Below are 22,640 nucleotides of genomic sequence, written 5' to 3' on the forward strand. Positions count from 1 at the left end.
ATTGAGATTTTAATGAGGTAATCACATTTTTGCTGCTCCATCAAGACCAGTCACTGACTTGAAGAGATTCTAGTTGAGGCTTTGAGATCCAGTGGCTGATTCTCATCTACCGTTTGGGGATCTCTGTCTTAACCCTGAACAGTAACTAAGCGTGGCAGGGACTCCCCTGGCGGTCCCGTGGTTAAGACTCTGTGCTTCCACTGCATGGGGTGCAGGTTAGATGCCTGGCCGGGGAACTAAGATCCTGCATGCCCTGTGGTGTGGCCAAAAGTAACTAAGGGTGACCCTGCGGGCAGTGGAAAGGATGTTTAGGGCACAGCTTGTCTTGCTGCACAAGTGGGTCAGCTTCTCTCACTACCCTCCAAGCCAGAGTACTGCTGACCCCCGTGCCAGCCATAAAGGGTGTCTGGGCCATGCCTGCCTCAGGGCTGGCTGAAATGCAGAGGTGGATGGATGAGGGTCCTGCCCAGGAGAGGACAGTGGTGGTGATAAGGCCTCATCATGGTTCTGCTAGTGGTGGATTGACTGGAAGGTCAACTGTTCCTGCTCTAAATAAATACTTCCAAACAAGGCCTGGCTTTATGGACAAGCAGTATCTGGGAGAAAAGGGGAAAAGCCGCTGAGGCAAGTAGAGGTAAAGAGTATCTGATAATCAGGCAGGCAGCCCCTGAGGCAAGTAGAGGTAAAGAGTATCTGATAATCAGGCAGGCCTCTGCTGGTCTCCAAGAGAGGAGGGGGAGGTGCTCAGCATTTTCCTTGCAGCTGTCACTGACCCCGGAGACAACAGGGAGCTAGGCTGCTGCTCTGTTGGCCAGCCTTGGCCAATACACTGGATTCAGATCTCCTAGTGACAGCTTTTCCTCCAACATTTTCAAAATGCTCATGTGTCTTCAAATTAAAATAATCCAGAAACATTTTTACTACAAAATCCCTCTGAAAGGTGTGAAGGCAGAGTCCTTCCAACCCTTCATCTCCGAGATTTCCCTTCTGATCTTGTTACCCAGATACCACAATTTTTTTTTCCCCCCAGCACCCCTGCCCCCACCCAGGGAAGAACACAGACAGCTCCAAAGAGAGTCTGGAGCTACACAAACCGTGTGCAAGCTGTTGAACAAAAAGAGTGACAGGACTCTCGGTGCACGCAAATATATTTTGCTCCTTGTCTAGGATCTTCTTTTTCAAACGGGAACTGGAACCGGTATCACAGGCACACGACTGCGATGCTCTGTGCTCACCAACCCGAAAGGAAATTATGAGAGCAGATCAGCTTCACTGACTTTACTGAAGAGTCAACAAGTCCTACGGCACAGCAATGTACCAGGCGCATTATACACACCTGCCTGTGTTAAAGAAATAACATATCCGTGCTTTCAAGTCCTCTTAATTCCTGAATTTGGGGATTCACTAATATTCACACTTTTAAATTTGTATGACATTTCCGCTCCAGAATCGAGGGGGACTCCGGAGTTATGGAAATGGGAGCTCCAAGCACAGGTTCTGATCCTGGCTCTGCCACTAAATGCCCTAATGATTTAGGGTGACTCACTTCTGCTCTCTGGGTCTTAATTACCCATCTGTGAAACTAGTGCTCCCTCGATTTTTTCTGATACGTGGAACAACAGAAAGCTGTTCGGCAAATGCCCAGACACACTCAGGCTGCTCTCATTGTGTCAAGGGCTCCAGGAACTCCAAACCAGTATTGCCTGCGGGTCCGTCCTAGAGAATAAAGCACGTGACTACATAAAGCCCCTTCATTCAGCGGCTCCGCATCTACGAGTCCTCTGTGCAGTAAAAGCCTATAACCAGCCTATAAACACCTTTTGTTCCTTCGCCATCTAACCGCACGCAGAGATCCAGAGGGCGGTGGGTGCCCGGGACCCTCACCCGGTCCAGCACACAGCCAAGCGCGTTTCCAGCTACGGGCGTCTGGCTGGGGGTGGCCAGTTCCCCTAAACCCGCAGGGTGGAGGATTGAGCATCGGTGGAGCAGGGCAGCCTCTGGGGCCCTCGCGCGCTCCGATTGGTTCTCGTGTCCTCGTGACTCCAGGCCCCGCCCCACGCCCCTCCTCCGCATCTGAGCTGGGGAGCGGACGGTCCGGGACTGAATGGGCGCTAGCGCGGCGCAGGGGGCGGGCCGGGGCGCCGGGCCCAGGACTGGTAGCAGGCTGGCGCCCGCTCCCTAATATGCGGACGAAGGCGGAGGGCGGCGCGGAGCGGCGTCCCCTACAGCCGCGGACCAAGGCGGCGGTGGCGGCGGCGGCACCTGCCGGTCGAGGTACGTGGCGCAGCCCCCTCCTCTGCGTAGCGGGGCCCGCGGGCAGGGGGCGGCGGCTCAGATCCGTCCCTGCCCCCGCGTGGCTGGGCCCGGAGACTCCGCCCAAACCCCCGCGGGCAGCGCCCAGGGCACGGTTCCCCAAAACGCGCCTGGCGGGGGCGCAGGCTGGGAGTCGTGGCCTCGCGCGGAGTGGACCGGCGGGAGGCGCCGCGGCCCGCGCAAGTGTGGACGCGGTGGAGGCGGAGGGGTGAACGACCGGGACGTGGGGTCCAGGCGCGGTGTCCCTTTCCCCTCAGTCTTTCACATCGACTTGGGGTTTAATTCATTGCTGGAAGCTTCCGAGCCCAGGAGAGCAGAGTTGACTCATTTCCCCGGGACAGAATTGGGGGACCCTATGACTAGCAGCTCTGGAAACTGACCTTTGCATCCATCGGGAAAGCGTGCGGTGTCTGCAGGTAGAAATTCGCCAGTGATCTTCCCTGCTTCCTCAATGCGGCCAGCCCTGCGGAAGAGACACGTTTTGGTGACCTTTGGTTTCTCCTGAATTGTAAGCAATGGCATTCATATGAGCCTTTAGTGTGTAAGTAATGCAAGATTTTCGGGGAGCATCTTCGAATAGGAAGAGGCGAGGGGTCCTGCCCAACCCCACATCAGGTGGGTGACCTTGGCGGACACTGATCCCCCTGTAGGACTCCATCTCCTGATCTGTACTGGGAGGTTTGACCTGCTGATGGCCAAGGCCCCTTTCAGGCCCCTGGTTCTGTGGTTCTGACTGCAAAATGTGTTGACCAATGAAGAGGGTCCTGCAGAATCATTAGCTGACTTGAAAGACAAATTTATGTCCTCATGTCTTAATTCATGTTTACGACGTTGCTTCATTAGGTATTGTTCATTTACCTGCTACCCTTCATCTGGCACCCTCGGGTTGCCTGCTCATTAGGCCACGCACCATGCTGGGTGTTGGGATTACAAAGAGAAAGGAGACGCATCTCCTGCCCTCTGGTGTTAAGCGGAGCCCTTCTCTTGGTAATCCTCTTCCACAGAAGAGTTGCGCTATCCTGAACCTGGAAGAGGAATCCTGTCTGTTGAGTGAAGGGGCACAAACTCAAAACTGTCAGGATGGGTTGTGGTTTCACTCACATAATCCTGAAAGCTTGATGGTTTAGAAGAATGTCTTAAATTTCTAGTCGTAGAGCAGGGGATCACCTAAATTCCAGTCAGTGCTGGGACAAGGAGAGACTGATGTGAACTGGCAGAGCCCTGTGACTGGAATGTCGTTAGCCTTTTCATGTGTCTGTCCGTTGTCTGAGTGCCGCTGTTTCTGTAAGATAAAATGAACCTTGGTTACGATTAGTAGCTGTGTCTTCCTCTAGGCGAGAAAAGAAATGGGTGAGGTGGGAAGGCACGAAGGTGTTTGTAGAAGACGGAGAGGGCCAACAGGCAGAAATTCTAAAAATGCACATTTATGACCTACCTATTTTGAAAATACTTATAATTTTGGCACAGACTGCCAAATTGTTTCATATTACCACAATAGATTAGTATTGAATTTTTGTAATTTAATTTTTATTGGAGTATAGTTGATGTACAATGTTGTGTTAATTTCTGCTGTACAGCAAAGTGTATCAGTTATACATGTACATATATCCACACTTTTTTAGATTCTTTTCCCATATAGGTTATTACAGAGTACTGAGTAGAGTTCACTGTGCTATACAGTAGGTCCCTATTAGTTATCTGGTGTATATACGGTAGCGTGTATATGTCAATCCCAATCTCCCAGTTTATCCCTCCCCCCACCCCCTTTAGTAACCATAAGTTTCTTTTCTACATCTGTGACTCTATTTCTGTTTTGTAAATAAGTTCATTTGTACCATTTTTTTAGATTCCACATATAAGTGATATTATATGATATTTGTCTGACTTCACTTAGTATGACAATCTCTAGGTCTATCCATGTTGCTGCAAATGGCATTATTTCGTTCTTTTTTATGGCTGAGTAGTAGTATTGAATTTTAAGACTATATTCAAGACAGGATAAGAACAAACCCTTTGTTCTTTGATGTGTCTCCTTCAGTCCTTCCCTGCTTTCCCTGCCGGTCTGTTTGGCAGGAGTTTATCTAGCAGGTTGGCTCTTGGGAGGTGAATGGGACAGTAAAAAAGGTTCTGGGTCCTCTCTGTGAGTCATCCAGGTGCTGAGGGCGGAAGGGCTAGTCTTGGAAGAGGGTCAAACCTCACTTTCCACACCTTGCTAGTTCCTGAGAAGCGATTTAATCTGAACTGCCTGTGGAGACACTCCCAGAGAGCATGCTCTATGTTTTTGGTCTAGCTGGGAAGCCTTGGCAGAATTAAAGCAACTGGGAGTATACACACATTAATGATGGAACGAACTTCCCTAACTGCTGAGGAAGGAGAAGCAAGGGCTGGATGGGTATGAGGGGTATAAGTTAGCAAAGGCATCCAGAAGTGGGTGAATCAATGGCCTAGTGTGGGAGGGAGCCATGACTGCATGACTGTGGTTGGTGACACGCAGGCTGTCCGGGGAGAGAGACCCAGCTTGAGCACACGTGCAGAGGGGGAGTGAGGAAGAGGGATAGGGGAGCGGGAGAAAAACGAGGTTGGAGGGCTACAAGGACGCTACCAGGCTTTCCTTACCTGGACAGCTTTTTCTTTGTTTTTCTAAGTAGAGCATACATACTAGGAAAGTAGGCATAAGTATACTACTGTTCAACAGATTTTCCAAACTCAGCAAGACATTTTTGTTCCCCCTTTAGAGTGTGGAAGAACATCCAGGATTAAGTTACTGGATGGTTCATCAACGCCTTATACCCATGAATTCTTCCCCTTTTCCAGTTTTAAATATCTGGAATTAATAGTTCAGAATCAGGTGGTATGATTTGATTAATTTAAACAGGGAAAAAGTGATACAAATAACAAATTTGTTTTGATGGAATAGTAGGTTGTGTTTTGAACATGAAGTCTGCCTTTAAGACTAGGTGTCATTTTCATAATTAAAGGCTTATATGTATTGAGTTCATCAACTCCTTTCTGCTTTTCACAAGCGTCTTGTTCTCATTTCCAATCTAGACTTCAGCAGCAAGAGAGGAGAACAGAGTTGTGGTACTTTTACAGGGCTGCCAGTACTCTCCTCTCTTTGCTTGTCATTTTCTGCAGTCAAGTCCTTAGTCGCCCAGGATTTGGTAGCTGGTTTCCTTGCTTATTCTTCCTCTAGACCAGCTCTGTCCAACGGAAATATAACCCAAGCCATGTATATAATTAAAATTTTTCTAGTAGCTACATTTAAAAAATTAAAAGGAAACCAGTGGATCAAAGTTTCAGTTTCCCAGGAAGATAAAAAAAAACCTTCTAACTCTTATGCCTATTCTTCTAACCTAATGACACAGCTTCAAACTGTATAAAGTAAAAAGTGACAGAATGACAGAAAAAGTTGACAAACCTGCCGTAATAGTGAGAGATTTTAGCATATCTCTTTCCGTAATTGATAGAACAAGCTTACTAAAAACGAGTAAGGGATTTTTTTTTTCCAATAAGGGATTGATTCAACAAGCAACACAATTAATAAGCTTGATCAAACTGATTAAATAGAAAACATAGTTCCAGCAAGTGAAGATTATATGTTTACAAAAATCGAACATATACCAGGTCATAAAGTAAGTCCTAACATTTAAAATAATCGGTATCGTATTGACCAAGTTCTCTGAACACAGTGAAACTAAATTATGTATCAATTTAAGAATATAATTTTAAAAATTAAAAATTTTGAATTTGAAAGATAAAGAAGTAATAACAATGAAAATATATAAATCAAAACTTGTAGAATGGGGCTTCCCTGGTGGCGCAGTGGTTGAGAGTCCGCCTGCCGATGCAGGGGACACGGGTTCGTGCCCTGGTCCGGGAGGATCCCACATGCCGCGGAGCGGCTGGGCCCGTGGGCCATGGCCGCTGAGCCTGCGCGTCCGGAGCCTGTGCTCTGCAGCGAGAGAGGCCACAACAGTGAGAGGCCCGCTTACCGCAAAAAAAAAAAAAACTTGTAGAATGAATTGTACACGTAAGGCTTGTGGGATGCAACTAAATCAGTATTTAAAGAGAAATACACAGTCTTAATTACTCATATTAGCAAGAAAATAGTCAAAAACTAATGAGCTAGTCAGCTAAATTAGGAAGAAGTTAGGAACACAGCAATTAAAATAAATCCAAGGAGTTAGAAGGAAGGAATTTTAAAAAAAAAGGTGACTTAATTTTAATAATATATTTTAGTTAACCCAATATGTATAATATATTATGAAATCAATATAAAAATTGTTATTGAGCTATTTTACATTCTTCTGGTCAAACTAAGTCTTCAAAGCCTTGTGTGTATCTTATACTTTTATTAGCGCACATCTCAATGTGGTCTGGCCATGTCTGAATTACTCAGCAGCCACACGTGACTATGGTGTCTTCGCCTCCTGTAAATGTTGAGGAGATCTGTGGTGATAAACAGGACAGTCAGAGCTAACAGTGGTGGGGTTCAGTTATCTGCCAAGTGAATCGAGGGTCATGGGAATCTAAGAGTGTTTTGTGGTTAGCAGAGGGTGGCTCTTTTTGAAAATCTTATAAGCACCCCCCCCAACAAACCCACATGCTACAAAACATAGGACAGAAACAAAGATAAATGCTCTACTGACTCACTTTGTCCTTACCTGTTTTAGACATGTTACGTATATGTGTGTGTGTGTGTGTATATATATATATATATATGTGTATATGTGTGTATATATATATATATATATATATATGTTCTTTTAATTTTCACAAAAGCCATATGAGTTTGGTACCATTATTATCCCCATTTTACAGATGAGGATATTGAGGCTCAGGGAGGTTAAGAAACTAAGAAACTCGAGGGGACAGAGCCGGGATCCAGACTCAGGCAGTCTGGCCTGGAGGGCGCAGATGAGGCAAATGCATCCCTGTCTTTGCAGTGTACAGGACATTCCTACCCCACCCCTCAGAAGGGCTCCTAAGAGGATGATCTGAGGTGGCTGAGGCAGCTCTGTTCCCTGGTCCAGGTTCCTGCGTTTCCAGGCACAGCATTGTCACTCTGCTGGGTCTCCACGACAGCCTCCTCACTGGTCCTGCCTCACAAAAGGACTTCCCCATCTCCAGTCCTGCCTCAAACTCCAATTCCAGTTCAAATCCACACCCCAACCCCCAGTTGCTTCTTTTATCTTAGGATAAAATTCCAACCCACCATGGCATGACCTGCTTCCTTTCCCAGCCTCTGGGTACGTTGTTCCCTCTGGGGCTAGACCTTCAGAAACTCCCCTCAGTGCCTACTGTCCCTGCTCAGGCGGCACCTGTCTCCCCACCCCCAGCAAGTCCTACCCATTCTTTTCCTGGGGTGGGGGTGAGCCTTTTCTAAGCCCCTCCCAAACACACACATACACACGTCCTCCAAATGTAAAATACCTCCTGACACTGCCCTCATGTCCAATGTAGAGTGAGTTAAAAAGAAAAATGAGGAAAATAATTACATTGGTGTTAGATCTACTTGTCTGATTTTGAAAATGAGATGAGAGCTTTTAGAAGAGGCTGTTTCTGTGTTGCTTCTTGCTCTACCCCCAGGCACGTACTCCCTGCCTGTTTAAAAACGGGGTTACGTGAATGACAGTATGCCTGTTTGGGAGCTTGCCCAAGTGCTGGTTTCCCAAATTTTTGGAGCAGAGAGTAAAAGGGACATGTGATTGGGGTGTGAAAGGCAACTGTATGTTTTAACCATGCCTCTTACAGACCTAAATACATGTTGTCAGTTTTAGGAACTCAAACATGCTTAACTTATTCTGGGCTTAAAGCGACCCAAACAAAACTTTCCTTTGTCTCCTGTGTTTGCTCCCTCTCTTTCAAGTCTCTCAACTGCCAGGGCCTGTCAGCCTCCAGGTTGTTCCCTGTCGCTGTCCCTCCAGTTCCTTTTCTGGGGTCATTACCACTTTCTGGTAATGGATTTGGGGTTTTACATGACTAGTATGGTTCTTCTGTTCCAGTAGAACAAAGAGGGTTATTGAATACAGCCAGCCCTCCGTATCAACCAACCGTGGCTCAGAAATACTCAAAACGGAAACTTTCTTGAAAGTTCCGAAAAACAACGCTTGAGTTTGCCGCATAGTGTCAGCTACATACATAGCATTTACATTGTATTAGGTATTATAAGTAATCTAGAGATGATTTAAAGTATACGGGAGGGGGGCTTCCCCAGTGGCGCAGTGGTTGAGAGTCCGCCTGCCGATGCAGGGGACACGGGTTCGTGCCCCGGTCCGGGAAGATCCCGCATGCCGCGGAGCGGCTGGGCCCGTGAGCTGTGGCCGCTGAGCCTGCGCGTCCGGAGCCTGTGCTCCGCAACGGGAGAGGCCACAACAGTGAGAGGCCCGCGTACCGCAAAAAAAAAAAGAAAAATAAATAAAGTATACGGGAGGATGTGCATAGGTTATATGCAAATACTGCACCGTTTAACATAAGGGACTTGAGCATCCATGGATATGGTATCCAAGGGGGGGTCCGGGAACCAATTTCCTCTGGATACTGAGGGACCACTGTACCGGATTAGTGTATCAACTGCCTATCGAATCCTCCACCTTCCCTTCCCCATTGACCAGCCAGCTGCTCCCTGAGGACTATTGCTAAGGTCCTGTTTGGGGATGTCTCTTCATAATCCCAAACCTTAAGAAGCCATATCCTCACCCTTTCTTTCTGGGGTGGGGTCTTGGTTATTTTAGAATGTGCCCACTCACTTTTCCATCATCTACCTGGTGTTTCCCTTTATGCTCCTGTTTGGGGGAAGGTCGGCATTTTGGAGCTTGTTTCTGTTGGGTCCCGGAGTTGCTTTTGTTAACTGTTCATTCTACTGACTTTCACTTTCTCCTGTTAAGTATTCTTTATTCAGCCTGACTCCTTGTATTTCCTTTAGATTAAGAGGGAAATCTCCCGTTAAAAAGGCAGCTTCTAGATTTGGCTTTATCTATGGCACTCATGAGGTTGCCACAGACGTGCTCTGCTGTAGCATATTCTGCTCGTCTAATTTTCTGTCACGTGGAGGCCCACCGCCAGAGAGCTGTTACGTAAGGTGTTTTGTTAGAGCTTGGTGGGGCCCAAGGAGGACAGACAGTTCTCTGGGCAGTTTCCTCAGTTTATCCCAGTGTCCTGTCTTATTCCCTCTGGCCTCCTCCTCTTTGATGGGTGCCCACACCTCCGCCGGGCAATCATCTCAGCGGATGGTGGAATGGTGGCAGCTGGTGGAGCCTTCTTGCATACTTTGCTATTCTTTTTCTTCTTTTTCTCCCGTTAGCGGCCTGAATTTGTTATGCAGGCCGGATCTCGGCTGGCTGGGTGCGACAAGAACAGCCCCTGCCAGCTCAGTCACCAAGTTCCGTGGCCTCTTCTTCCTCCACCACTCTTGTCGGCCCCCATCTCGCCGTCCCTGCTCTGGCTCAGCTGCCCCATCACCCCTGGCTGCGGTGGTCACAGCAGCCCCTTGACCGCTCCGTCCGTCGCCTCCTACATCCCAGTGTGAGCTCTCCGCCCCCCTGCTTAAGAACCACTTAAGGCCGCTTCCTCCTCTGGGGCCAGTTGGGAGGGCCTGGTTCCTTCTTTGTCACATCTTCTGCCACTTTCCCCCAGGTCCCCTGTGACCTGGCCTGAGCAGCCCTCTCTGGGCATCTTGACATGTCCTTCCTTCCATCCAGAGTGCCTGCTCTCTCTTCTTTCTGTCTCTGAGGTCTTGCCTATCCCTCAAAGATCCGTTTACACATCATGTCCTCAGGGAGGCCTCCTTGATTTCGTCTGATGGAGCTAGTGGTCCCTTGGCCCGGGGCTCTCCAGGTTCCTCTGTTATTTGGCATTTTGAGTAGTTAACTATTTTTTGCTTTCCCTAGCTGGGTTTTTCATTTCAAGAGAAAGGCTGTGTCTTAGTTTTCTTTATATTCCCAGTGCTTGGTGTATGCTTATTAAATGTCTGTTTAAAGGGTTATTAGGTGAACAAAGGAAATTATACAGCAGTACAGACCAGCCCTCCCCAGCTGGGGCTCTATAAGAGAATTAAGCCCTAATGCGCTAAGGTCACCATTGTATACTATGAATGAACTTCTCACCTGTGCTTCTGGAGTGATTCTAGTTATATACCATCCTTGGGAGAATTAAGAAAATAGACACTCAGGGACTTCCCTGGCGGTCTAGTGGTTAAGACTTCACACCTTCCAGGGCAGTGGGTGAGGGTTTGATCCCTGGTCAGGGAGCTAGGATCCCACATGTCTCGCAGCTGGAAAACCAAAACGTAAAACAGAAGTAATATTGTAACAAATTCAATGAAGACTTTAAAAATGGTCCACGTCAAAAAAAAAAAAAATCTTGAAAGAAAATAGACACTCAAATCCTTTTCTGTAGGGCTTAATCTCCAGTGGACCCAGCCTGAAGAGGGCTAGTATAGGTAATATGATCCCAAACCTGATAAAATATACATACGCCAAGAGGAAAGGCAGATGGAATATAGACCAGAATGTTAGCAGTGGATATCACTGCACTGTAGTGTAACGACCGGTGTGTGATTTCAAAATGTTCTCTCTGAAGTTTCTAACTTTGCGATAACAGAGTTGTTGTTGTTGTTTTTTTTTAACGTTTCTTGAATAATCCAACTCGGAGTTCCTAAACCTGATTGTGCTTTAATATAAGGCAAGGGAGAGTTGGAGTTTTGTTTTTGAATATAGCTCCCTGTGCCATGCCACAGCGGACCAGAAATCACCGAGCTGACCCCTCAGCATTGCCCCTGGAGAACCAGGCCTCCACAGGAGGATGGGTAGCTGTCAGCCCTCTGAACCTGGGTGTTGCCACTGGACACTTGTAAATGAACGGCTGTGTCCAGCAGGCATGACTCAACGTAAGAGAAAATAGCACAGTCATAGGCACTCATGGTATACTCTCCAAAGCAAATCTAGAGGTGTTTTTTTCTTAATAGCAAAGAGTGAACACACCTTGTGGTTATTTGAATTAAGTCTGGTAGAGGCGTCTCAATGCTACTTCTTGCTCATCAGCTACTGCTTCAACCAGCCCTGGATTTTTTTCCTGAACTTTGACCTTGCTTGACCTCACACAGAATTGTATCCTTATCCTGGGTGCTGAAACCAGTAGATTGGATGAGGAACAGGGTAATTACTTAGTCTCTAAGTATCTCCCATCAAGTTACTTATTAATTACAAAGGGAAAAGAGTAACTTGACAGTAGTTAAACTTGCCTTACACAGCTTTTTTTTTTTTTTTTTTTTTGCGGTACGCGGGCCTCTCACTGTTGTGGCCTCTCCCGTTGCGGAGCACAGGCTCCGGACGCGCAGGCTCAGCGGCCATGGCTCACGGGGCCCAGCCGCTCCGCGGCATGTGGGATCTTCCCGGACCGGGGCACGAACCCGTGTCCCCTGCATCGGCAGGCGGACTCTCAACCACTGCGCCACCAGGGAAGCCCTACAGCAATATTCTTGTCGCACAACCTCTGCAGGTGCCCCTTCAGCCAATCTGTCACACAACTACCAGTAACTAAAACCTAGAGCTGATGCTTTGACGTCCTTGCTCAAAGCCTTTTAATGTTTCCCTGCTGTTTAGAGAATATACCCCAACACATCACCATGGTAGACAAGGCCTTCCAGAAGCTCATTCCTGTAGCCAGCTGTTCTTCCATCACTTTCTGTCAATACTCAATGCCTGAGAACCACAGGACTGAGCTGTCATTGGTTTCCATTCTTCTGTTCTCAACACCTTTTTACGAAGCATATCCCCCTCCCCTCCCACTCTCTTCATCTGGCTACCTCCAATGTGTCGTTTAAGATTCAGCTCAAGTGTCCCATCATCCTCGTCACCCGAGGATGGGGCTAGACCCCCTCCTCTACTCTCCCATGGTTCTCTTGGATGGCTTCATCACTGCTTTCATCACACAGCTGTATAACCAACTGCTTTGTGTGTGTCTCCTCTACTGGAAGGCAGGGGCCGTATCTTCTTCATCCTTGTATTCCAAATGCAGGGTACGTAGTAGGTGCTCAAGAAACGTTCCTTCCGTAACCAAATAAAAAGTTTGCGTTGGCATGGTAGATCTGTACTGGACCAGTTGGCATGCAATGTTGCAGCATACAAAATGAGTTCACTTATTTCCCTTCATTTTATCATTGCAAGGACAGGGGATGAGCAGGCCATACAATGCCCATTATAGATGAGAAATTGAGGCTCGGGGAACCTAAGTGTCAGACGTCTGGTGTCAGACGTCTTTTACATGGTAAAGCTCTCTCTCTCTCTCAGACCTGGATCTTCTGACTTGTGGTCCAAGTCTTTCTCTCTGACAGATTTCAGTCGTGATTTTTGCTGGTTGGCTAAGTGTTGGGGGTGAACTTCACGGAGAGCAGGTGTTTTGTTCATTTTGTCCACTGTTCTTCAAATGCCTAGAACCCATGGTATGTACTGAATACACATTTGTTGAATTAATTAATTCATGAGTTAGTGAATGCCAGCCTGAAGTCAAGTTTTGTTGGTTGCAGTGGGGAAGCCAAGCATTTGAGAATTCAATAACAGTGTATAAAAGAGATATCAAACTATCCCTCAGTTCTAGAACAGGAGGTAGAAAGAGAGCACTTTCTCTCCTGAACCAGATCATAGGATGTCTGTAGGGTCTCTCAGAGCTGAAGTCCATGACATTCCACTCTCCCTGAGCAGGTGAGAAGAAGCGTTAGCTGGCGGTCAGCTTCTACCACACCAGGAGTGGGGTTCTTGGAAAGGTATTATCCCTCCCAACTGTCAGGACTGGGGCTGGAGCTCATTGCCTTCCAAGAATGTGACTGATGGCAAATTCAAGTTCAAAAGAAGATTGGATTTCAAGGCAACTGGAAGCTATTCTGTCAAAGCCAAGTTTTACAGGGAGAGTTTCTTCCTGTCTCCTCTCTTCTCCTCCCCCCACCCCCAGGGCTTGTGGAGACCTGAAAAAGAACACACAGTGCTCAACTGTTTCCCTAATTGAGAAAAGGAGAGACAGAAAACCAGGCTCTGGACTCATTCACGAGCCCAGGGAGGATCCAAGAAGTGCATCTCCCTGGGTGCCTTGGTTACTTGCATTGAGTCCAACATGGTGACCAGTGGATGCCTAGGCTGGGCCTGAGCACTGTGTCCAGCACTCAGCATCCTCTCTCAGGAAAAGAGACCTTTACCACGCTGTTGACTGTAATGGAAAAAGAAGGGGCCACTAAGAACAAATTGAAATCTTACCTGCGTGCAGAACTTCTCCAGTTTACTATCCCAACAATACCGCGAAGCAATTACACAGGTGCCACCAACATTTTGCAGATGAGACATCTGGGACCAAGAGAGGTGAAAGGTCATGGTCACACTGCCAGCCGACGGTAGTGCAGGCTTGAAGCACGCCCTTGATGGAAGACAGCCACCAATGCCTGAGTACCTCTTCCGTGCCTGGGACACGTCTAAGCACTTTCATGTATTAGGCATCTCATGTTCATAGCAACACTATGAAGTAGATGCTACTTTTATTTCCATTTCATAGAGGAGGAAACAGAAGCTCAGAAACATGAAGCAAATTGCCGTTAATAGTGGAGCCAGAATCCGTTTTTTTTGTTTTTTGTTTTTTTTTTTGCAGTACGCGGGCCTCTCACTGTTGTGGCCTCTCCCGTTGCAGAGCACAGGCTCCAGACGCGCAGGCTCAGCGGCCATGGCTCACGGGCCCAGCCGCTCCGCGGCATGTGGGATCCTCCCGGACCGGGGCACAAACCCATGTCCCTTGCATCGGCAGGCGGGCTCTCAACCGCTGCGCCACCAGGGAAGCCCGCTGCCTTACCCAACTTTGACCAATTGATTTAACATCACCAGTAATGGGACAAAGCAACATCAGGTGCCTCCTGAGAAAATGCACCAAGACGGACGAGCACCACTTCTGTGATATTCCTGCCGGAAATGTGTAACTTGAATCATGAAGAAACGGACAAATCTCCACTGAGGGACATTCTACAAAACGGCTAGCCTGTACTTTTCAAAAAAGGCCAAAGTCATGAAACATAAAGGAACTCTTTCAGATCAGGGGAGGCTGAAAAGATATGACAGCTGAATGCCACATGTGATCCTGTTTTTGCTCTGAGGCCATTATTGGGACTGCTAAAGAAATTTGTCTGAGGTCTTTAAATTAGAGAACAGTATTAAAGTAACAGTAATTTCCTGATTTTTATCATAATACTGCAGTTGTGTCTGGGAATGTCCTTGTTTTTAGGAAATACTAAAATATTTAGGGGTGAAAGTCATTGTGTCCTCAGCTTACTTTCAAGTGGTTAAAAAAGTAGTATCGGCTTCCCTGGTGGCACAGTGCTTGAGAGTCCGCCTGCCGATGCAGGGGACACGGGTTCGTGCCCCGGTCCGGGAGGATCCCACATGCCACGGAGCGGCTGGGCCCGTGAGCCATGGCAGCTGAGCCTGCGCGCCCGGAGCCTGTGCTCCGCAGCGGGAGAGGCCACAACAGTGAGAGGCCTGTGTACCGCAAGAAAAAAAAAAAGTGGTGTGTGCATCATATAATAGAATCACCAAGCAAATGTGGTAGAATGGTAACAAGTGGGTAGTCTGGGTGAGGGGAATTCTTTGTAGTTTTCTTGCAGTCTCTCTGTAAGTTTGAGATTATTTCCAAAAATAAAGTTTTTAAAACCCAGAAGCCTCCAGATCATGGTGCCGCGGCCAGTGTAGGATCAGAGGCCAGCGCTCTCAGTGGCTGCCTTTCCAGGGTTGCTGCTGAATCATTTGCAGCAACACTGAGCTCTCTTCAGAACTGGTTTTGTAGAATACAGGATAGAGACCACTCAGTGTGGTTTCACCTGACAGGAAGGTTCTTTCTCCAACTCCCTGTTGATGTCGCCACCACTGTTGTCCCAGAAGGCGTCGCTCCTGCTGCATCCCCGGGTATCTGGTCAACCAACTCCAATGCACATATTTGCCTGGTTGGGAATAGACCTCCAGCTGTCCTGCGAAAGAGGCTTCCCAGGCAGAGTGTAACTTCATTAGCACCCAACCTGCTTCTTACATGTTAGCAGACATCCTCAGAGAGGTGACTTGGCCACCGTGACACAGGCAACAGCCAAACAGTTAAGTATTTTCTCCCTCTTTTCTTGAAAAACAAAACAGATCCAGTCTCTCTTTTATTTCTATTGGATTTTTCCTCAGCTTTTTTGAGATATAATTGACATATAACATTGTATGAATTTAAGTTGTACAACATGTTGACTTGATACACTCGTATGTTGCCAAATGATGACCACCATAGCCTTGGCTAAAACATCCATTACTTCACATAGTTTTTTTTTTTTTTTTTTTTGTGGTGAGAACATTTAAGATCTATTCTCTTAGCAACTTTCAAGTATGCAAATACAGTATTACTAACTATAATCACCATGCTGTGCATTAGATCCCCAGAACTTATTCTTATAACTGGGCACTGACACCTCCCCATTTCTCCCACCCACCCGCCCCGGCCCCTGTTAACTACCACTCTACTCTCTGTTTCTACGAGTTATACTTTTTTAGATTCCACATATAAGTGTTGTTCCAGTTGCTCTTTTATTTCCTTGGTGGTGAGTGGGACAATCATTTATCTCCCTTCCTCACCCTTCCTCACCATACACATGCAGTGATTCTTGTTTGAAAAAGGATTCCTGTCCCTGTTCTCTGTATGCCAGGTGTGCCCTGGAGACTGTACAAATAACCAATGATTGTGATATCTGGACGCATAGAAGGGTCTGGTCTTCACATCTGCCTCCTGTTAGGATCTTGCTGAGTTTGGGTTAGCTTTTCTGTGGGGATCTGGGTCCAGGCTGCTGACCAGTGCATTCATTTATTCATTGGTTCATTCGTTCAAGTATTTAAGTGCCTTTTACATGCTAGGCACTGTTTTAGGTTCTGAGGTTACAGCAGTGAACAACACTGACAGTCTAGGAATCTTATGTTTTAGGGGGGAGAGCAGACAGTAGGCAAATACGTACGGGTCGTAATGAGTGTATGAGGTAAAGTAAAGCAGGAAAGTGAATCACAGGGCTTAGGGTGAGAATGCAGTGCTACAGAGGGTGATCAAGGAGGCGACTTTATTTATTTATTTTGCGGTATGCGGGCCTCTCGCTGTTGTGGCCTCTCCCGTCGCGGAGCACAGGCTCCGGACGCACAGGCTCAGCGGCCATGGCTCACGGGCCCAGCCGCTCCGCGGCATGAGGGATCCTCCGGACCGGGACACGAACCCATGTCCCTGCATCGGCAGGTGGACTCTCAACCACTGCGCCACCAGGGAAGCCCAAGGAGGCAACTTTTGAATAAAAACCAGGATAAAAATGGTGCGGGAGGGAGCCTTCTGGAAGAGGGGCAGAGGGAACCACCAGTGAAGACCCTGAAGTGGAAGTGGGGATGGCCTCCCCACCCCTTGAGGAAGAGCAGGAGGCCTGCTAGGCTGAAGCAGAGAGAAGAGGCGAGTGAGGAGAGTGGGGGACGGGGAGAGGGCTCCAGATTTGGCACTGCAACAGTCGATGTCCTGTTAATATCTTTTGTCACTTCAGTAAAACCTTGGAGAAATACCATCTGCAGTTGCCGGGCATGTTCTCATTTTGGAAAATGTTTACGTACTGTGAGGGCTCAGTTAATTGCCTTGAACAATTTTAAACATATAAAAAGCAGGCGATTGAATGATAGTCATCATGTATTCTCCGCATTGGAGCTATACCGGTTGATTAGAAGTAGATTAAAAAGCATACCTCAGAATCATCTTGCAGTTGCTTGCATCTTGGTAGGTGGTCAAAATTAGTAGAGTGTAGACTACATATTCGCAGAGCAACACTTTTATTTGCTTTCTCAGAAGACAGGTCCTCATAATTTTGTGCAGTTTGCAGGAGGATCTGAAAATCTTTAGGCTGAAATCTGTTGTTAATCGCAGCTGTGAGAAGCTTGCTGGAGAGCAAGGGTTCCTAAAGGGCCATACCCACAGAACTCGGGGGAACGTGCTTAAAATGCACATCTGGTGTCCTCACCTGGTCCTGCCAGGTGGGAAATTCTGGGGATGTTACAGCAGCAAGTGGTTCTTGTGCGTGGTCAGGTTGGAGAACCGCAGGCTGAGACGGGTGGAGGCATTGATCAATTAAATTGAACAAAGAAGCTTTGGGGAGATGTCTGAGCGTGATCTCAGCATCAGTGCTCTCACCAGCACTTTTGTTGTGGTTTTGACATCATGGGTGAAATCTCACATTCCTAAAATAGAAATGAGACACTGCCTACCCAGCAGAAATAGGAAGGTCCCATATGGCAGAGGTTTGCACCCTTTGCCGGTGGGCATGGACTGAGATGGTTAAGGTGATCTGCTTGAGTTGCATGGATCCAGGAGTGAAAGCGGTCCTTCCTCCCCCATGCACGCCTGTGAACCCGCCTCAGCAGGCTGGTGTGTGAATGCAGGGCTGTGCCTGCCAGTTGGTTCCTGTTCCATTGTACACATGAGAACACGACCACGTATCTTGCTGAATCAGGATTTTCTGAGCTTATGCAACCCAAACCAAATCTAGAAAAAGATTGGATACCGAAGGTCAAGTAACATCAATTTTCAGCCCACAGTCTTTGATTTTCAGTTTTTGCATTGTTTAATTACCTGTAATCCTTTAAAAACTACAGCAGTATTGAGATTTTAATATATATAGTGACTTTATCCCAATGGGTAAAGTCAGGGGCGATTTTGTCCTCCAGGGTTTGTTTGGCAAGGTCAGAAGACATTTTTGGTTGTCACAACTGGGAGAGAGGGCAAGGACCAGAGATGCTAGCAGCATCTAGTGGGTGGAGGCCAGGGATGCTGTGAAACATCCCACAGTGCACAAGACAGCCTCCCTGCCTCCTACAACGAGGAATTACCCAGCCGCAAATGTCAGTAGTGCCGAGGCAGAGGAACCCTGCAAGCGATCAACTCCATGCCTCTTATCTGTGTTATATGTTAGGATTCTAAGCGAGTGTTCCTGTTTGAAACACAAAAAGAGTTCCACGGCTGAAACTGGTTTGAAATTAGCCACCTAGATTATATGAGGATGCCTGTCAGCTTGGTTGGACAGGGAGCACAGGTCACCAAGACTCTGTGAGCCCCAGATAAGGCCCTGGCTGGTGTGCTTTTGAACTTTTCCGAGACCATCTTCCCCCCGCCACTTCTCCTTCCTGTTGGCTGGGGGCAGAAGAAAGTTTAGTTTAGAACTTCACTCTGACCCACTGCTTCCCAGCTTCTGGGCCCTAGCCCCGTGGCTTTGGTGATAGTACCTGTGGGTGGGCTTTGGGGAGGCCACCGTGCCTGTGTCTGCGCTGGATGTCAGGCACCACACTTGTGAACAGCCTCCTTTCCTGAAGCCCTCCCCACGCAGTTGGAGTCACGTTCCTGTTGTCATTTCCCTGGACCTCGGGTTTCTAGAAAGCGGGGACTGAATCCATTTCATCTTGGCATTCCCACAGAGCATGTTGGAGGAACTGATGAAATTAGAAGTCACCCTTTTTTCTGTGTACAGTGGGGGCACCCATATTACTTTTTTAGGTTAAAGCGATCCAAAATGCATTTTGTTTTAGGAACTGTTGTGCTCCTTTCTTAAATAGTTGAATTTCCGGAGCGTTATGGAACCCAGGCTTGGAACTGTCACAGCAGAGTCACAGATTTTACTTGAGGTTTCCTTTTCTGATTTCCAGCAGCACCTCCTGTGCTTCTTCCTCACCTCTCCAACCCCTAGAAGGCTCTGCCTTTTGTTCTTCCCCTTGGAGATCTAATCTCTTTAGAACAGCCTTAATTGTTCCTTTATCTAAACAGCCCCAGGCCCTTATCGCGGCTGTGGCTGGCCCTACTGCTGATTTAGAGATTCCCTCTCTCCTCCTTCATTACTGGCAGAATCCTAATTTTGTGTGGAAGCAGCCTGCCCAATTTGTGAAAAGCTCCTGGCCAACTTTGTGGCTGGGGGTAGTCACGTGATGCAGTTCTGGCTAACAAGATAGAATTGGAAGCCCGTCAGGGATTTCTGGGGAAGTTTTTCCTTTCCTGATGGGGGTGCTTCCCCTTCCTCTCTGGCTCATCCCTCTTCTCCTTCCTGCTTGGAGTTTGGAGCAGAGGCTGGTGGGAGCCAGGGACAGGGACAGCTTTGCAGAGCCACTGCGCCTGTTCTGTAAGAAAAACACACGCCTGGGGAATTCCCTGGCAGTCTAGTGGTTAGGACTTCAAACATCCACTGCAGGGGGTACAGGTTTGATCCCTGGTTGGGGAACTAAGATCCCGCATGCCTCGTGGCATGGCCAAAAAAAAGAAAAAAAAAAAAAAAAGACACCCCCAGTTGGCTGAAAGCCTCGGCTGGTGCCCAGGTTTCTGTTACGTGCGACCAAGTGCACCCCTGACTGATACTCCAGCTTAGATCCCTCCCCAGGGCTCCAAGCTGGCATTTATCAGCCTAATGGCCCACTGGCACTGGGGACTCCGCAAGGGCACACGTCCTCCTTGTGACCTCCCTGACACTTGAGTTCTCCTCCCGCCTGCCTGCTTGCCACATCTGACCTGCCTCAAGCCCTGTCTCTTCTGCAGCTGGAAGCCCTTCCTGCCCGCCTGGCCACAGCATGGGGGCTGGGGCACAGGGTCTGCTGCTGAGACCAGTCCAGTCTCTGGCTCTCCCCCTCCACCCCGTCCCTGCTGCCTCCCCGGCGACTCTCTTCCACATCTCATGACCCCCCTGAATAAAATCTTCAGGGGCTTCTCATGATCGTCCGTGACCTTCTGCCATACCCATATGTTGACCCTGCTGACCTAATGACCTGTCTTAGGTCAGGTTCCCTAGAAGCAGAGCCTGGAACAGGAATTGTGGTCTCAGCTGCTCCCCCAGGGAGCTCTGGAGCTTGAATTGCTCTCCAGGGTAATCCCAGGCCTTTTGTCCCCCTGTCAGTCAATCGTTGGCTGGGGACAGAGGACAGATCCTCAGAAAAGGGGGCAGCGGTGTGCTGTCAGCAGTCAACACTCACAGCCGAGATGTGGCACCAGCCCTGGGGCGTCCAACGAGACCACAGTATTGCCCTTAACTCCTGCCTGCGCCCACACCCCAGGCCATACTTTCGCAGCTGTACCTAGTCACTCGCTCTCCAGACTCCCCAGGCCTCTGCTTTGCTCATTCCTTCTGCCCACGGGGTGGGTCTCCCCTCCTCACCCAGCCCCCTCTGCTCCTGCTGTAGCTGGGTGTGTTATCCTTGGCACTGGGAGGTGTTTAATCTCTGTGCATTCCAAAGCCGTCTCCCCCTGAGGCAGGCTTTCTGTCTTGTCTCCTGTCCTCCTTTATCAAGTACAGTTCTTCATCTAAAACATAAAATCCAAGCATGATTTCAGTGACTGTCTTCTCCACTTTCCCGTGGATGGCGTGTGACTTGTACCAGTCGAGGTTCACAGGAGAGAAGTTAATCAGTCTCGGACCTGCCAAGAAAGGCTGGCTGGAGGGAGGGGCGTTCTGGGGAGTCCAGGCCGCATTTCCAGCTGCGTCCTGGGCGTCTTTGTCGAGTTATTTATCATCTCAAGTTCTTCACATCATCATCACTAAACCACAAAAATTGACTTCCAGTCCTATTGCTTTCCATAACCGGGACCCAGGTTGATCTTTGCCTGCTTCTTTTTGGCTCTAGTCTTCATCATTTCTTTTTTTTTTTTTTTGCGGTACGTGGGCCTCTCACTGTTGTGGCCTCTCCCATCGCGGAGCACAGGCTCCGGACGCGCAGGCTCAGCGGCCACGGCTCACGGGCCCAGCCGCTCCGCGGCATGTGGGATCCTCCCGGACAGGGACATGAACCCACGTCCCCTGCATCGGCAGGCGGACTCTCAACCACTGCGCCACCAGGGAAGCCCCTTCATCATTTCTTTTTTTTTTTTTTTTACATCTTTATTGGGGTATAATTGCTTTACAATGGTGTGTTAGTTTCTGCTTTATAACAAAGTGAATCAGTCATACATAAACATATCATCATTTCTTGATCGATCTCTGTCCTCGTCCCATCCTCTTCCTCACCAGGATGGGCCTCAGGCTCCCTTTCCACCCGAGCGTCCAGTGTCGTGCCCCGCTGTCCCCGGACAGCCTAGGGTGAGGCTTCCTTCTCTCTTGCTGTGAAGTCCTTCTCAAGACACCTTCCACCTTGAAGGGCATATGCTCTTCCGGCTGCCGTGTTAATATCTAAGCTCTACCTGCTCATCTTCCCAGATTGTCCGCTCCAGCTGTGTCGGTTTATTTACTGCTTTGTCAGTTTCAGGTTTTTGTTAATAATCTGTGCTTTGGCGTGCCTTTATTATTAAAAAAAAATAAAGAACCAAAAAAACCTTCACATACAGGCATACCCACCTAATTCCAATATCTACCGTGCCTAATCACCCCCAGGTGGAAGGGCGTGGACCTGGACATGGATAGATGTTGGCTGAAAATTTCAGCTCCCTACTTGTCTGTGTGTGACCTTCGGCAGGTTAAATGCAGATAGCAATTCAAAAAAGTAGGTGTTTGGGTTTTTTAAATATTGATTGATTGATTGATGTGGCAGCATCGGGTCTTAGTTGCGGCACGTGGGATCTTTGTTGTGGTATGCGGGCTTCTCTAGTTGTGGTGTGAGGGCTCCAGAGCGGGTGGGTTCAGTAGTTGCGGCGTGCAGGCTTAGTTGCCCCGTGGCATGTGGGATCTTAGTTCCCTGACCAGGGATCGAACCTGCGTCCCCTGCATTGGAAGGTGGATTCTTAACCACTGGACCACCAGGGAAGTCCCCAAAGAAGGTGTTTTTCGGATTTAATGATATCGTGTGTAGGCTTATTCCTCCCAATAAATATTAATGTCCTACCCTCTCTTGCACCAGTAATTGGCTCTACAGTTAATCTGACAGTTTGTCATGGACTGCTTTGCAGCATCTGTTGTATTCTTATCTTGGATGGTTAAGTCTTAATTTGAAAATGTTAGTGCCAGTTCTACAAGTGGACTGAAGGCCTGGACCTTGCCTTAGTATTTCTTCATCAGGGCCTTAATAAGAATGATTTCTTCATCAGGTATACAGGCACTTGAGAAGCATCTGTGACAGTTTTACCTGTGAGTAGAAATATATAATTTTGAAAGCCAGGCCTTTTCTGCGTAGAAAGGGTTAGTGGAGGCTCTTACTCTGGCAGTCTGAATGAAAGGAGGGACACATCTATGAGCCTTGGGACCCTAGCACTTAGAAGGAGGTGGTAGGGGACGAGCTGCCCGTGAAGGAAATGGAGAAGCAGAGCCAGGAGAGTGCCACGGGACAGATGGTGATGGCTTGCCAACACACGTC

The 22,640-nt window shown here is 48.1% G+C and overlaps 1 protein-coding gene across 6 annotated transcripts in view; it reads left to right on the forward strand.

Annotated features, from left to right (window-relative positions):
• Positions 1 to 2,079: 2,079 nt before the first annotated feature.
• Positions 2,080 to 22,640, forward strand: part of ST3GAL5 (ST3 beta-galactoside alpha-2,3-sialyltransferase 5) — a 50,114-nt gene continuing 29,553 nt past the window's right edge. The window contains exons 1-2 of one of the 6 annotated variants that reach the window (XM_073791183.1): positions 2,141 to 2,274; positions 2,714 to 2,821. Coding sequence is in view for 2 of the 6 variants with exons in the window: in XM_073791184.1 (XP_073647285.1) it covers positions 2,184 to 2,274 (91 nt within the window). In the remaining 4 variants the exon portion in view is untranslated. Of the gene's footprint in view, positions 2,275 to 2,404; positions 2,822 to 22,640 lie in introns of those variants that run through there. The other 5 variants (XM_073791182.1, XM_073791184.1, XM_004324105.4 and 2 more) reach the window with 5 other exon arrangements.

Source organism: Tursiops truncatus, chromosome 14, assembly GCF_011762595.2.
Source record: "Tursiops truncatus isolate mTurTru1 chromosome 14, mTurTru1.mat.Y, whole genome shotgun sequence".
NCBI classification, from domain to species: Eukaryota; Metazoa; Chordata; class Mammalia; order Artiodactyla; family Delphinidae; genus Tursiops; species Tursiops truncatus.